Source organism: Hyla sarda, chromosome 5 (genome assembly GCF_029499605.1).
Source record: "Hyla sarda isolate aHylSar1 chromosome 5, aHylSar1.hap1, whole genome shotgun sequence".
Taxonomy (NCBI): Eukaryota; Metazoa; Chordata; class Amphibia; order Anura; family Hylidae; genus Hyla; species Hyla sarda.
The window spans coordinates 376,929,763-376,942,741 of record NC_079193.1 but is presented as its reverse complement, the minus strand read 5'-3'; the positions used below and the strand labels follow the sequence as shown (position 1 = coordinate 376,942,741).

Here is a 12,979-nt window from a genome sequence, read left to right as displayed (position 1 = left end):
TTTTTTCTTTCTATGTCTTTAGGCATTTCACACAGCAGGAAACCAATAACATCATAACTTCCAGCACCAAATCTATTCTGCAGCTCTCCGAGATTGTGAAAGGCTCCACCCGGGTAAGTGACTCTTTTCGCTGTGCAAGCTACGTGTTAAGCATCATTTGTTTTATTCTGACTTGCATTTTGTCAGATATCTTTTTGCGCTCGCTGAGGCTGGGTTTACACTGTAGAATTTCTGCCGGAGATCGAGCCGGCGGCACTAGGACCGAGCAGACTGCATTGCTGCCTCCATAGACTGCAATGCATTTCTGGGTGTATCTTTTGGGAGATCTGATCAGAAACGCATTGCCATCTATGGGGACGGCAATGTAGTCCGCGCGGTCCTAGTGCCGCCAGCTCAATTCTGCCCAGAAATTCCACAGTGTGAAACTAGCCTAAGGGTCTATTCACACGGCATCATTTCTGCTTACGGAATTCTGCCTCAAATTGAAGCCTATGGGATTCCGCACTCCCATTCACACTTCTGAATTTCCGCTTGCAGAAGTGTGAATTTTAGGCGCAATTGCGCAAGTGGAAATTCTGCCCTGTGACTAAACCCAAAGTGTTAGGACTGAAACTCATAAGGGGAAGATTTATCAAAACCTGTCCAGTGGACAGGTTTTGCTGAGTTGCCAATGGCAACCAATCAGATCGCTTCTTTCATTTTTTAAATGACCTCTGAAAAATGAAAGCAGCGATCTGATTGGTTGCTATGGGCAACTCAGCAACTTTTCCTCTCGACAGGTTTTGATAAATCTCCCCCATTGTACGAATATTTGCCTGGACGGCTCTTCACCCTGTGCAGCAATGCTTCCCAATCAGTGGGCATGCTGGGAGTTGTAGTTTTGCAACAGCTGGAAAGCCACAGGTTAGGGAACACTCCTCTAAGGGTGCATGTACACCTCATTTTTGCAATACAGTTCCCGTATCAGGTTTTTGATGAAAAACGGATTCCTCAAAACCGGACTAAACTGTGTCAAAACGTGTGTACAAATTTTAACCCATATACGGTTTGATAAATGATGTCCGGTTGCATCCGTTTTTTAAGAAAAAAAATGTATACGTTTAACTTTTCACTCCTTTTTATATAAAGTTTCACTTGTTTAATTGAAATTCCAAGAAAAATAAAAAACTGTGCAAAGTCAAAAACCATATGGTGAAAACCGGATGGAACCGTACGCACATACAGTTCTGTACGGTTCCCATTGACTCCCATGTTAAAGAAAAATAAAATAAAAACGTATACGGTTTAATACAGTTTTTCACCCGGACCAAAAAACGTGGTAGACTACGCTTTTGGGTATGGGTAAAAAAAACGAAGAAAACTGTAGAAGACATAAAACGGACTAAACCGGATGATGCGTTTGACATACCGATTACAATGCTAAAGGGGTACTCCGCCCCTAGACATCTTATCCCCTATCCAAAGGATAGGGGATAAGATGTTAGATCGCCGCGGTCCCGCTGCTGGGGACCCCGGGGATCGCTGCTACAGCACCCCGCTATCATTACTGCGCAGCGCGAGATCGCTCTGCACGTAATGACGGGCAATACAGGGGCCGGAGCATCGTTACGTCACAGCTCCGCCCCTTGTGACGTCATGGCCCGCCCCCGTCAATACAAGTCTGTGTCGTCACACCCTCTGCCATAGACTTACATTAAGGACACGGGCCGTGATGTCATGAGGGGGCGGAGCCGTGACGTAACGAGGCTCCGGCCCCTGTATTGCCCGTCATTACGTGCAGAGCGATCTCGCTCTGTGCAGTAATGATGGGGGGGGGGGGGTGCCACAGCGGCGATCCTCGGGGGTTCCCAGCAGCGGGACCGCGGCAATCTAACATCTTATCCTTTGGGTAGGGGATAAGATGCCAGGGGCGGAGTACCCCTTTAAGTCAATGCATATGGTTTTCTATACAGTTCCGTGCAGTTTTTAACTTGAAAGCGTATACAGGAACTGTATAGCAAAAACGTGGTGTGCATGCAGCCTAAGAAAGTGTTTCCCAACCAGTGTGCCTCCAGCTGTTGCAAAACTACAACCCCCAGCATGCCCGGACAGCCAACGGCTGTCCGGGCATGCTGGGAGTTGTAGTTTTGCAACAGCTGGAGTGCCGTAGTCTGGAGACCACTAGTCTAATGCAACCTAAAGTTCTCATGCTGTTAAAAAAAAACTACAACTCCCAGCATGCCCGCACAATAATCTTTCTACATATATTAAATTTTTTTTTTCAACCTCAAAGATCACTGCAGCTTTTGACTCCAGTACGATATCTCCAGATTGTCACATGTTTCTTATGTAATTGTTTTCTTCTTTATCTCATCTCTTATAGCAAGATCGTCTGCAGCTGGACAGACTGAAGAGCCAGCTATCGGAGGCCATCCAGCGCTACAGTGCCGAGCAAAATGTAATGCACCTTCCCCTTGGTGACTGCTTCCTGTAATGCCCTGATGCTTCCATTCGTACAGCATTCTTTAAAGGAGTATTCCAGCGCAAAATAATTCATCCCCTATCCAAAGGATAAGGGATTAATTATAGATTGCGGGGGGGGGGGGGGGGGGGTCCGAGCTAGGGCTGGGGGATATACCGGTTCATACCAAATATCGAAATTTTTGTGCTGCACATTATGAATTTTAACCCATACCGCAACGCCGGTTTGGCCCCTCCCCGTCGGGAATGAATAGTCAGCCCCCCAGCGCTGCGCTGTCCCCACATCGGTGAACTAATCATATGTGGACTGCGAGCGCTGTACTGCCCCCCCCTCCCAATTAATTATTAGCCCAGTGCTGTCCCCATCAGGGTACTACTCACATGTCACCCGCATGCGCTGCCCTCCTCGTCCTGTTTGTTGCGGCCGCCGGCGCTGACACTCTATACCAGTGGTCTCCAACCAGCGCCGGGGCCCCGCGGGATCTCCTGGACGGGAACACAACAGTATGCTGGAAAGGGGGCATTCCGTCCCCACATGTCGCGGCAGCCGACACGCCCCTCCATGTACCCCATAGAGACACATGGAGGGGGCGTGTCTGCCGCGGCTTTCTGCTGGGGACGAAACTTCACTTCCTGCAGACTGCTGCGGCCCCGTCCAGGAGATCCCGGGGGGCCCCAGCGCTCGGACTATGGCTGGGCGGTATGACCAAATGTGTGTATCACGGTATTTTTTTTAACTTTTGGCGGTTCCACGGTATAAAACAGTATTTCCTAGCCCCCCATATTATCAGCCCACATCCCCATCAGGGTAAATACTCACATATCACCCGCATGCACTGCCCTCCTCGTCCTGTTTGTTGCGGCTGCCGGCGCTGACACTCTATACTGTGCGGTATCCCTATGCCCAGGTAGCTGTTGGCTGTCCGGGCATGCTGGAAGTTGTAGTTTTGCAACATCTGGAGGTCCGCAGGTTGGGAGACCACTGCTATATATTGTGCGGTATCCCTATGCCCGGGCTGCAAAAAATAAACAAAATAAACTTTAAAGGGGTACTCCAGTGAAAAACTTTTTTTTTTTAAATCCACTCGTGCCAGAAAGTTAAACAGATTTGTAAATGACTTCTATTAAAAAATCTTAAAGGGAACCAATATATAGGGTAAAATTGTTGTCCTCACCATTCCTGGGGGACGCTCCTGCCTCCAGGGATGGTGAAGATATGAAGTTATAAACTAGTCACCGCCGCCGCCGTAAGTAGTCACCTGGGCGGGGCGCTCTTCTCATCTACTCCCGTTCTTCGGCCGGCAGCGACGCCCCCTCCGCTTGATTGATGGGCCGCGTCATTGTTCCGCCCACTGAACAGACAGAGCAGAGTGATGACGCGGCCCATCAATCAAGCGGAGGGGGCGTCGCTGCCGGCCGAAGAACGGGAGTAGGTGAGAAGAGCGCCCCGCCCAGGTGACTACTTACGGCGGCGACGGTGACTAGTTTATAACTTCATATCTTCACCATCCCTGGAGGCAGGAGCGTCCCCCGGGAATGGTGAAAATAAAGATTTTACCCTATATAACGCTTTGCCAAGCATTATATAGGGTAAAATCTGATGATTGGTTCCCTTTAATCCTTCCTGTACTTATTAGCTGCTGAATATTACAGTGGAAATTATTTTCAGTTTGAAACACAGAGCTCTCTGCTTACATCATGAGCACAGTGCTTTCTGCTGACATCTCTGTCCATTTTAGGAAATCCCCCATAGAAAACATATGCTACTCTGCACAGTTCCTAAAATAGACAGAGATGTCAGCAGAGAGCACTGTGCTCGTGATGTCAGCAGAGAGGTCTGTGTTTCAAAAAGAAAATAATTTCCTCTGTAGTATTCAGCAGCTAATAAGTACAGGAAGGATTGCGATTTTTTAATAGAAGTCATTTACAAATCTGTTTAACTTTCTGGCACCAGTTGATTTAAAAAAAAAAAAAGTTTTTCTCCGGAGTACCACTTTAACTCACCTCCCGTTGGTCCGGTACCGGCCTCACTTGTTTCCTGGGGACGGGATAGTCGGACAGACATCAGCCTATCACCGGCCGCAGCGATGTTCCCCCTCGGCTGGTGATAGGCTGAGCCCACTGTCATGTAAGAAGCCGGCCAGAGCTCCTTACATGACAGTGGGCTCAGCCTATCACTGGCCGAGGTGGAACATCGCTGCGGCCGGTGATAGGCTGATGGCTGTCCGACGTTCCCGTCCCCAGCGTAAGGCCGACGTAGGTGCGTTAAAGTTTTTTTTGTTTACCTTTTGCAGCCCGGGCATAGGGATACAGTATAGAGTGTCAGCGCCGGCGGCCGCAACAAACAGGAGGACAAGGAGGGCAGTGCATGCGGGTGATATGTGAGTATTTACCCTGATGGGAATGTGGGCTGATAATATGGGGGGCTAGGAAATACCGTTATATACTGTGGAACCGCCAAAAGTTCAAAAAATACCGTGATACACACATTTGGTCATACTGCCCAGCCATAGTCCGAGCGCTGGGGCCCCCCGGGATCTCCTGGACAGGGCCGCAGCAGTCTGCAGGAAGTGAAGTTTCGTCCACAGCAGAAAGCCGCGGCAGACACGCCCCCTCCATGTGTCTCTATGGGGTACATGGAGGGGCGTGTCGGTTGCCGCGTCATGTGGGGACGGAATGCCCCCTTTCCAGCATACTGTTGCGGCCCCGTCCAGGAGATCCCGGGGGGCCCCAGCGCTCGGACCTCCCGCGATCTATAACTTATCCCCTATCCTTCAGATAGAGGATAAGTTATATTGCATTACAGATCTCCTTTAAGAAAAAATAAAAAAAAAAGAATAATTAAAGGGTACTTCAGAGGACAAAAATTTTTTTCAGAAAGTTATAAAGATTTGTAAATTACTGCTATATAAAAATCTTAAAGGGGTACTCCGCTCCTAGACATCTTATCCCCTACCCAAAGGATGGGGGATAAGTTGGCTAATCGTTGGGGTCCCCACGATCTCCCGCAGCATCCGGCGTTCTAAATAAACTTTGGGTTCCCGTGACAGCGGTTGTGATGTCACGGCCACGCCTCCTTCATTCAAGTGTATGGGAAGGGGTGTGTTTTTTAGAATGCCGGGTGTTACGGGGGGCCCCAGCAGCAAGACCCCTGCGATCAGACATCTTATCCCCTGTCATTTGCTCTAGCAGTGGAGTACCCCTTTAACGCCCGGCATTTATAAGATGATTTATATATATATATATATATATATATATATATATATATATATTTACATTTTCTTTGACTATTTTTTTTTCACTCTGTGCTAATGATGACATTTCCGGCTGCAGCAGGACACAAAGAGTTAAGCGGGATCTCGTTGCGATTCGTTTAAAAACACATTTAACCGATCAATTTGCATAGAAATGATGTTGGTTTTTCATCCTTTAATCTGCATTTGTGTTTACCAGGACAGCAATGCCCTGTAGCACATGAGATAGATGTGAGTGGAAAGCAGTTAGGAATAAATATATTTGGGACTTTTTTTATTTATTTTTTATTCCCCCCCCCCCCCCCCCAAATCATCGCCACTGCTTGAATAATGGAGTATGCTTAGAAACCACGTAGCCTGCGGCAGCGCTCAGTCCCGTCATGTAATGAAAGAGCTAGGGGAATATGTTCAGGATCTGACGCGCTTCTCTCTCTTCTCTATAACCCACAGAAAATAGCTGATAAATCCAAGTCCTTACTGAGCGGCAGCGGCCAGAAACCTCACAAACAAGTAAGTAACGCCAGGTAATAACGTAATAAAGAAACTCGTCTCTCGTACGCCGACTGCATACATCACAGCGGAATAGTGCGCAGAGCGGGCGCCTGGGTTATGTGTACATAAGAGAAGCCTGGCCTGGTCCTTTATGTGTACCTAGGGGGCAGTATGCAGAATAAGCTGCTGCCAGACACCTAAAATCCCACTATGGCCACCGATCCTTCGTCGCCTGTTTGGTACCTTCAAACTCCTCAGGTTGGTGGTAATTTACACAAATTGGCCAATTAGATAAAAAAATAAAAAGGTTGATGGTGAAAAAAAACTCACGCAGCGATACCACATATGTTTAGGAGTCATTCTAACTTTTATTAGGGAAGCGGCATATTCACATTTATTACAATTTTTTTCCTTTACAGTTTTACACAATTTGTTCTATTACATGTAATCTTTGGACTGGGTGCTCAGAACAATGCTGTGTTATAGAACAGAATTGGTGAATGTTATCAGCGCTCCATTACTACAGGCTGCCTATGTTCTCTGCACTGATTGAGAGCCGATAGGACAGAGCTGGGTAATGAACCTCCACCCGTCCTCTCAGCTGATCAGGACATCACTCTGTAGGGTCGTGCATGGCTCTGTAGGGTTTGTGTATTGTTCTGTAGGGTCGTGCATTGGTTTGCAGGACTGGTTTTTGGCATACAGCTTCATGCGTTGCTCTGTAGGGTTGTGTATTTCTCTGTAGGGTCATGCAGTGCTCTTTAGGATTGTGTTTTGCTCTGTAGGGTCATGCAGTGCTCTTTAGGATTGTGTTTTGCTCTGTAGGGTCATGCAGTGCTCTTTAGGATTGTGTTTTGCTCTGTAGGGTCATGCAGTGCTCTTTAGGATTGTGTTTTGCTCTGTAGGGTCATGCAGTGCTCTTTAGGATTGTGTTTTGCTCTGTAGGGTCATGCAGTGCTCTTTAGGATTGTGTTTTGCTCTGTAGGGTCATGCAGTGCTCTTTAGGATTGTGTTTTGCTCTGTAGGGTCATGCAGTGCTCTTTAGGATTGTGTTTTGCTCTGTAGGGTCATGCAGTGCTCTTTAGGATTGTGTTTTGCTCTGTAGGGTCATGCAGTGCTCTTTAGGATTGTGTTTTGCTCTGTAGGGTCATGCAGTGCTCTTTAGGATTGTGTTTTGCTCTGTAGGGTCATGCAGTGCTCTTTAGGATTGTGTTTTGCTCTGTAGGGTCATGCAGTGCTCTTTAGGATTGTGTTTTGCTCTGTAGGGTCATCTATTGTTCTTTAGAATTGTGTTTTGCTCTGTAGGGTCGTCTATTGTTCTTTAGGATTGTGTTTTGCTCTGTAGGGTCGTCTATTATTCTTTAGGATTGTGTTTTGCTCTGTAGGGTAGTCTATTGTTCTTTAGGATTGTGTTTTGCTCTGTAGGGTCGTCTATTATTCTTTAGGATTGTGTTTTGCTCTGTAGGGTCATGCAGTGCTCTTTAGGATTGTGTTTTGCTCTGTAGGGTCATGCAGTGCGCTTTAGGATTGTGTTTTGCTCTGTAGGGTCATGCAGTGCTCTTTAGGATTGTGTTTTGCTTTGTATGGTCGTCTATTGTTCTTTAGGATTGTGTATTGCTCTGTAGGGTCGCGCAATGCTCTGTATACAGTAGTGGGATACAGATTACCTACTCTGATGCAGGCAATGAAACACCAGCCTAGTCTTTGGTGTCCCCCTTATGAACTCCACAATTAGGAGAAGTATCATTTTTAAAAACTTCTAAATTTAAGATTATGGGTAGGGATCGACCGATATAGTTTTTTTAGGGCCGATACCGATAATTGTTGCAGGTTAGGGCCGATAGCCGATAACTTATACCGATATTCCGGTATAAGTTATCGGCTATTTAACCCCCTGCGACACCACTGCAGATCATTGATTTAAATCGATGATCTGCAGTGGCTTTTGCGGGGCCATAGGCCGCCGCCGCCACCTGCTTCTCTCCCCCTACCTGTCAGGGTGGTCCGGGCCATCCATCCTTCCTTCCTGTAGTGTCCGGGGGCGTTCCGGGTGAAGAGTGAACCGGTCCGGGCTGTCCTTCTTCTCCGGGGGTCATCTTCTCCACTCCGGGCAGGCTCCGGCCTAGTACGCTGCATAGACGCCGCTGCGCAGCGACGCACCTGACGTCACTGCGTAGCGGCGTCTATGCAGTGTACTAGGCCGGAGCCTGCCCAGAGTGGAGAAGATGACCGCCGGAGAAGGACAGCCTGGACCGGTTCACTCATCACCCGGAACGCCCCCGGACACTACAGGAAGGAAGGATGGATGTCCCGGACCACCCCCATTGCAGGTACGTTTTTTTTATCGACTCTGAGGGTGGGGCCCGACCGGTATAGCGGTATGGGCAAAAATCCATACCGGTATACCGCCCAGCATCACGGTGGGGGGTGCGACGCGGTGCGGTGCGGCGGGTCGGGGGGGTGGCGGTCTCGGTGCGGTGCGGCGGGTCGGGGGGGTGGCGGTCTCGGTGCGGTGGGGGGCGGAACGGGGGGCGGGGCATTATCGGCCTATCGGTAAGGTAATTGCCGATACCAATAATGCCCAAAATCGTGATTATCGGCCATACCGATAATTGGTCGATCCCTAATTACGGGTGCCCGACCACTGGGATCCCCTGTGAACTCCCTGGGAACGGGCATGTTGACCCCCACGTGAAGCGGCAGCCGACTTGCCCTTTCATTATATATCTATGAGAGAGCCAGAGAAAGCTGAATGGCTCTTCTATAGAGTTATATGGACGGGGATATTTTTGTCAGCACATCCCGATATCAGGCGGTCAACAGCTGTCGGGCCCCCCGCGATCCAGCTGTCGGGGGGGGGGGGGGCATGATCCAGCTGTCCAAAGCTTATCCTCTTTCCTTCTGATAGGGATTGAGTTTTTATGCATTAGATATCTCCTTTAAATGGGGAAAACAATTCAGAATTTGGGGTAATATGACCCCACTGAAAACCAGAAAATATCCTAGTCCAAATATTGTGGGTGAGGACAGCAGGATACAGATGCCCCTTCTGATGCAGTCAATGCGAATCCAGACTATTCTTTGTCCCCTGATGAGCACCACTATTAAAGGATAGTGGATGTGTCCTAAGGATAGGGGATAAGTGTCAAATCGCGGGGTTCTGACCATTAGGATCCCTGCGATCTCCCGTACGCTGCCCTGGCAGTCCACGCAAAGGGCGAGTGTTGACCACCGCATGAAGCCCCTCAATACAATGCTGTGGGAGAGCCCTGGAGCCTTGCATTCGGCAATCTCCGACTCTGCCATAGCGCTGCATTGAGGAGGCGTGTTGGCCGCCGCTTTGTGCAGTGGTGAACACACCCCTATGCGGACTGCCGGGGCCCCATATGTCCCCCCCCCCCCTGTGATCTGACACTTATGACCGATCCGTAGGGTTGGGGATAAGTTTTTGGATGCTGGAGTACTCCTTTAAATGGGGGAAACACGTTGGGATATCGGGTGAAATGACAGATATTGACAGGTCACAAAATTGCACTGGGGGCCAGTATTTTGTGTTGCACATCATTTCCTGGTGTTTTTCTTCATCATACTTTGTTGTGGCACTCAGCGTTGTGCACATTTGTGGCTAGTTTACGATATGGAGACATTCTGGAACATACATGGGCTTGTGGTCCGTTCTTGGTCCACGGACCCCTGATATCTCCGGACCTTCGTATCTGGCCCGTACAGTGGGACATGTCAAGTTGATTGCGGATCGCGGTTCAAGAAATGGCTTCACGGCCTGATGTACGTACGTCTTCCAGTCCGCGCTCAGCCCCCAGCGCTAGTAAAACCCATTGTCATAGAATAAATGGAGAGGTTTATGCAAAGTGTCACCTTGCGGAGCGGAAGTGTCTGTTTACGATATATTTAATAACTTCAAGTTTCCATAGCATCTTGTGGAGACAAAAGGAGCTGACATAGGATTTGGCATGACGGCTGCGTCGCTAATCAGATTAAGGCGAGCGCTCGGCCCGGGCTCCCTGACCTTGAGAGATATTAGCGAGGATTGTGGGTGATGTGAGGGAAAACATAAGGATTTCTTCTTGAGCGAAATAATAGGATGATGCGAGTGGAGTTCTGTCCTGGCCTCGTCTCTTCCCCTCCGCTCATAGGATTTAGAGGACACAAGACAACTCGAGTAATAATACAAATGTCACCGCTGTAAAAGTCAAAGCAAAACCGAACGTTCAGGAGTCAAGTACAAGAGACGGAATTAACCCCCAAGTAACGTCAATGCCAGCACCGCTTCAATAACCAGATCTAAGGATATATGTGGGGTCATATAAATCTTACCTGATAAGCCTGATATCCAGTAAAAAGGCCAATATAGGAGCAGTATTATAGCATTTATATTCTTGTATATAGGAGGCAGTATTATAGTAGTTATATTCTTGTATATAGGAACAGTATTATAGTAGTTATATTCTTGTATATAGGAACAATATTATACTAGTTATATTCTTGTATATAGGAGCAGTATTATAGTAGTTATATTCTTGTATATAGGAGCAGTATTATAGTAGTTATGTTCTTGTATATAGGAGTAGTATTATAGTAGTTATATTCTTGTATATAGGAGCAGTATTATAGTAGTTATGTTGTTGTATATAGGAGTAGTATTATAGTAGTTATATTCTTGTATATAGGAGCAGTATTATAGTAATTATATTCTTGTATATAGGAGCAGTATTATAGTAGTTATATTCTTGTATATAGGAGCAGAATTATAGCATTTATATTCTTGTATATAGGAGCAGTATTATAGTAGTTATATTCTTGTATAGAGGAGGTAGTATTATAGTAGTTATATTCTTGTATATAGGAGCAGTATTATAGTAGTTATATTCTTGTATATAGGAGGCAGTATTATAGTACCTATATTCTTGTATATAGGAGCAGTATTATAGTAGTTATATTCTTGTATATAGGAGCAGTATTATAGTAGTTATATTCTTGTATATAGGAGCAGTATTATAGTAGTTATATTCTTGTATATAGGAGCAGTATTATAGCATTTATATTCTTGTATATAGGAACAGAATTATAGCATTTATATTCTTGTATATAGGAGGCAGTATTATAGTAGTTATATTCTTGTATATAGGAGCAGTATTATAGTAGTTATATTCTTGTATATAGGGGCAGTATTATAGTAGTTATATTCTTGTATATAGGAGCGGTATTATAGTAGTTATATTCTTGTATATAGGAACAGTATTATAGTAGTTAAATTCTGGTATATAGGAGGCAGTATTATAGTAGTCATATTCTTGTATATAGGAGGCAGTATTATAGTAGTCATATTCTTGTATATAGGAGGCAGTATTATAGTAGTTATATTCTTGTATATAGGAGCAGTATTATATTAGTTATATTCTTGTATATAGGGGCAGTATTATAGTAGTTATATTCTTGTATATAGGAGCAGTATTATATTAGTTATATTCTTGTATATAGGAGGCAGTATTATAGTAGTTATGTTGTTGTATATAGGAGCAGTATTATAGTAGTTATATTCCTGTATATAGGAGCAGTATTATAGTAGTTATACTCTAGTATATAGGAGCAGTATTATAGTAGTTATATTCTTGTATATAGGAGGCAGTATTATAGTAGTTATATTCTTGTATATAGGGGCATTATTATAGTAGTTATATTCTTGTACATAGGAGCAGTATTATAGTAGTTATATTCTTGTATATAGGGGCAGTATTATAGTAGTGATATTCTTGTATATAGGGGGCAGTATTATAGTAGTTATATTCTTGTATATAGGAGGCAGTATTATAGTAGTCATATTCTTGTATATAGGAGGCAGTATTATAGTAGTTATATTCTTGTATATATGAGCAGTATTATAGTAGTTATATTCTTGTATATAGGAGGCAGTATTATAGTAGTTATATTCTTGTATATAGAAGTATTATAGTAGTTATATTCTTGTATATAGGAGGCAGTATTATAGTAGTTATATTCTTGTATATAGGAGGCAGTATTATAGTAGTTATATTCTTGTATATAGGAGGCAGTATTATAGTAGTTATATTCTTGTATATAGGAGGCAGTATTATAGTAGTTATATTCTTGTATATAGGAGGCAGTATTATAGTAGTTATATTCTTGTATATAGGAGCAGTATTATAGTAGTTATATTCTTGTATATAGGAGGCAGTATTATAGTAGGTATATTCTTGTATATAGGAGCAGTATTATAGTAGTTATATTCTTGTATATAGGAGGCAGTATTATAGTAGTTATATTCTTGTATATAGGAGCAGTATTATAGTAGTTATATTCTTGTATATAGGAGCAGTATTATAGTAGTTATATTTTTGTATATAGGAGGCAGCATTATAGTAGTCATATTCTTGTATATAGGAGGCAGTATTATAGTAGTTATATTCTTGTATATAGGAGCAGTATTATAGTAGTTATATTCTTGTATATAGGAGGCAGTATTATAGTAGTTATATTCTTGTATATAGGAGCAGTATTATAGTAGTTATATTCTTGTATATAGGAGGCAGTATTATAGTAGTTATATTCTTGTATATAGGAGGCAGTATTATATTAGTTATATTCTTGTATATAGGGGCAGTATTATAGTAGTGATATTCTTGTATATAGGAGCAGTATTATAGTAGTTATATTCTTGTATATAGGAGCAGTATTATAGTAGTGATATTCTTGTATATAGGAGCAGTATTATAGTAGTTATATTCTTGTATATA

The 12,979-nt window shown here is 44.5% G+C and overlaps 1 protein-coding gene across 5 annotated transcripts in view; it reads left to right on the top strand.

Annotated features, from left to right (window-relative positions):
* The window catches only part of TSNARE1 (t-SNARE domain containing 1), a 364,151-nt gene that overhangs the window by 130,366 nt on the left and 220,806 nt on the right, over positions 1–12,979 (top strand). For all 5 annotated transcript variants that reach the window (XM_056522868.1, XM_056522867.1, XM_056522866.1 and 2 more), the window contains exons 6-8: positions 23–113; positions 2,363–2,437; positions 6,165–6,224. In XM_056522868.1, coding sequence (XP_056378843.1) covers positions 23–113; positions 2,363–2,437; positions 6,165–6,224 — 226 coding nt within the window. The remainder of the gene's footprint in view (positions 1–22; positions 114–2,362; positions 2,438–6,164; positions 6,225–12,979) is intronic.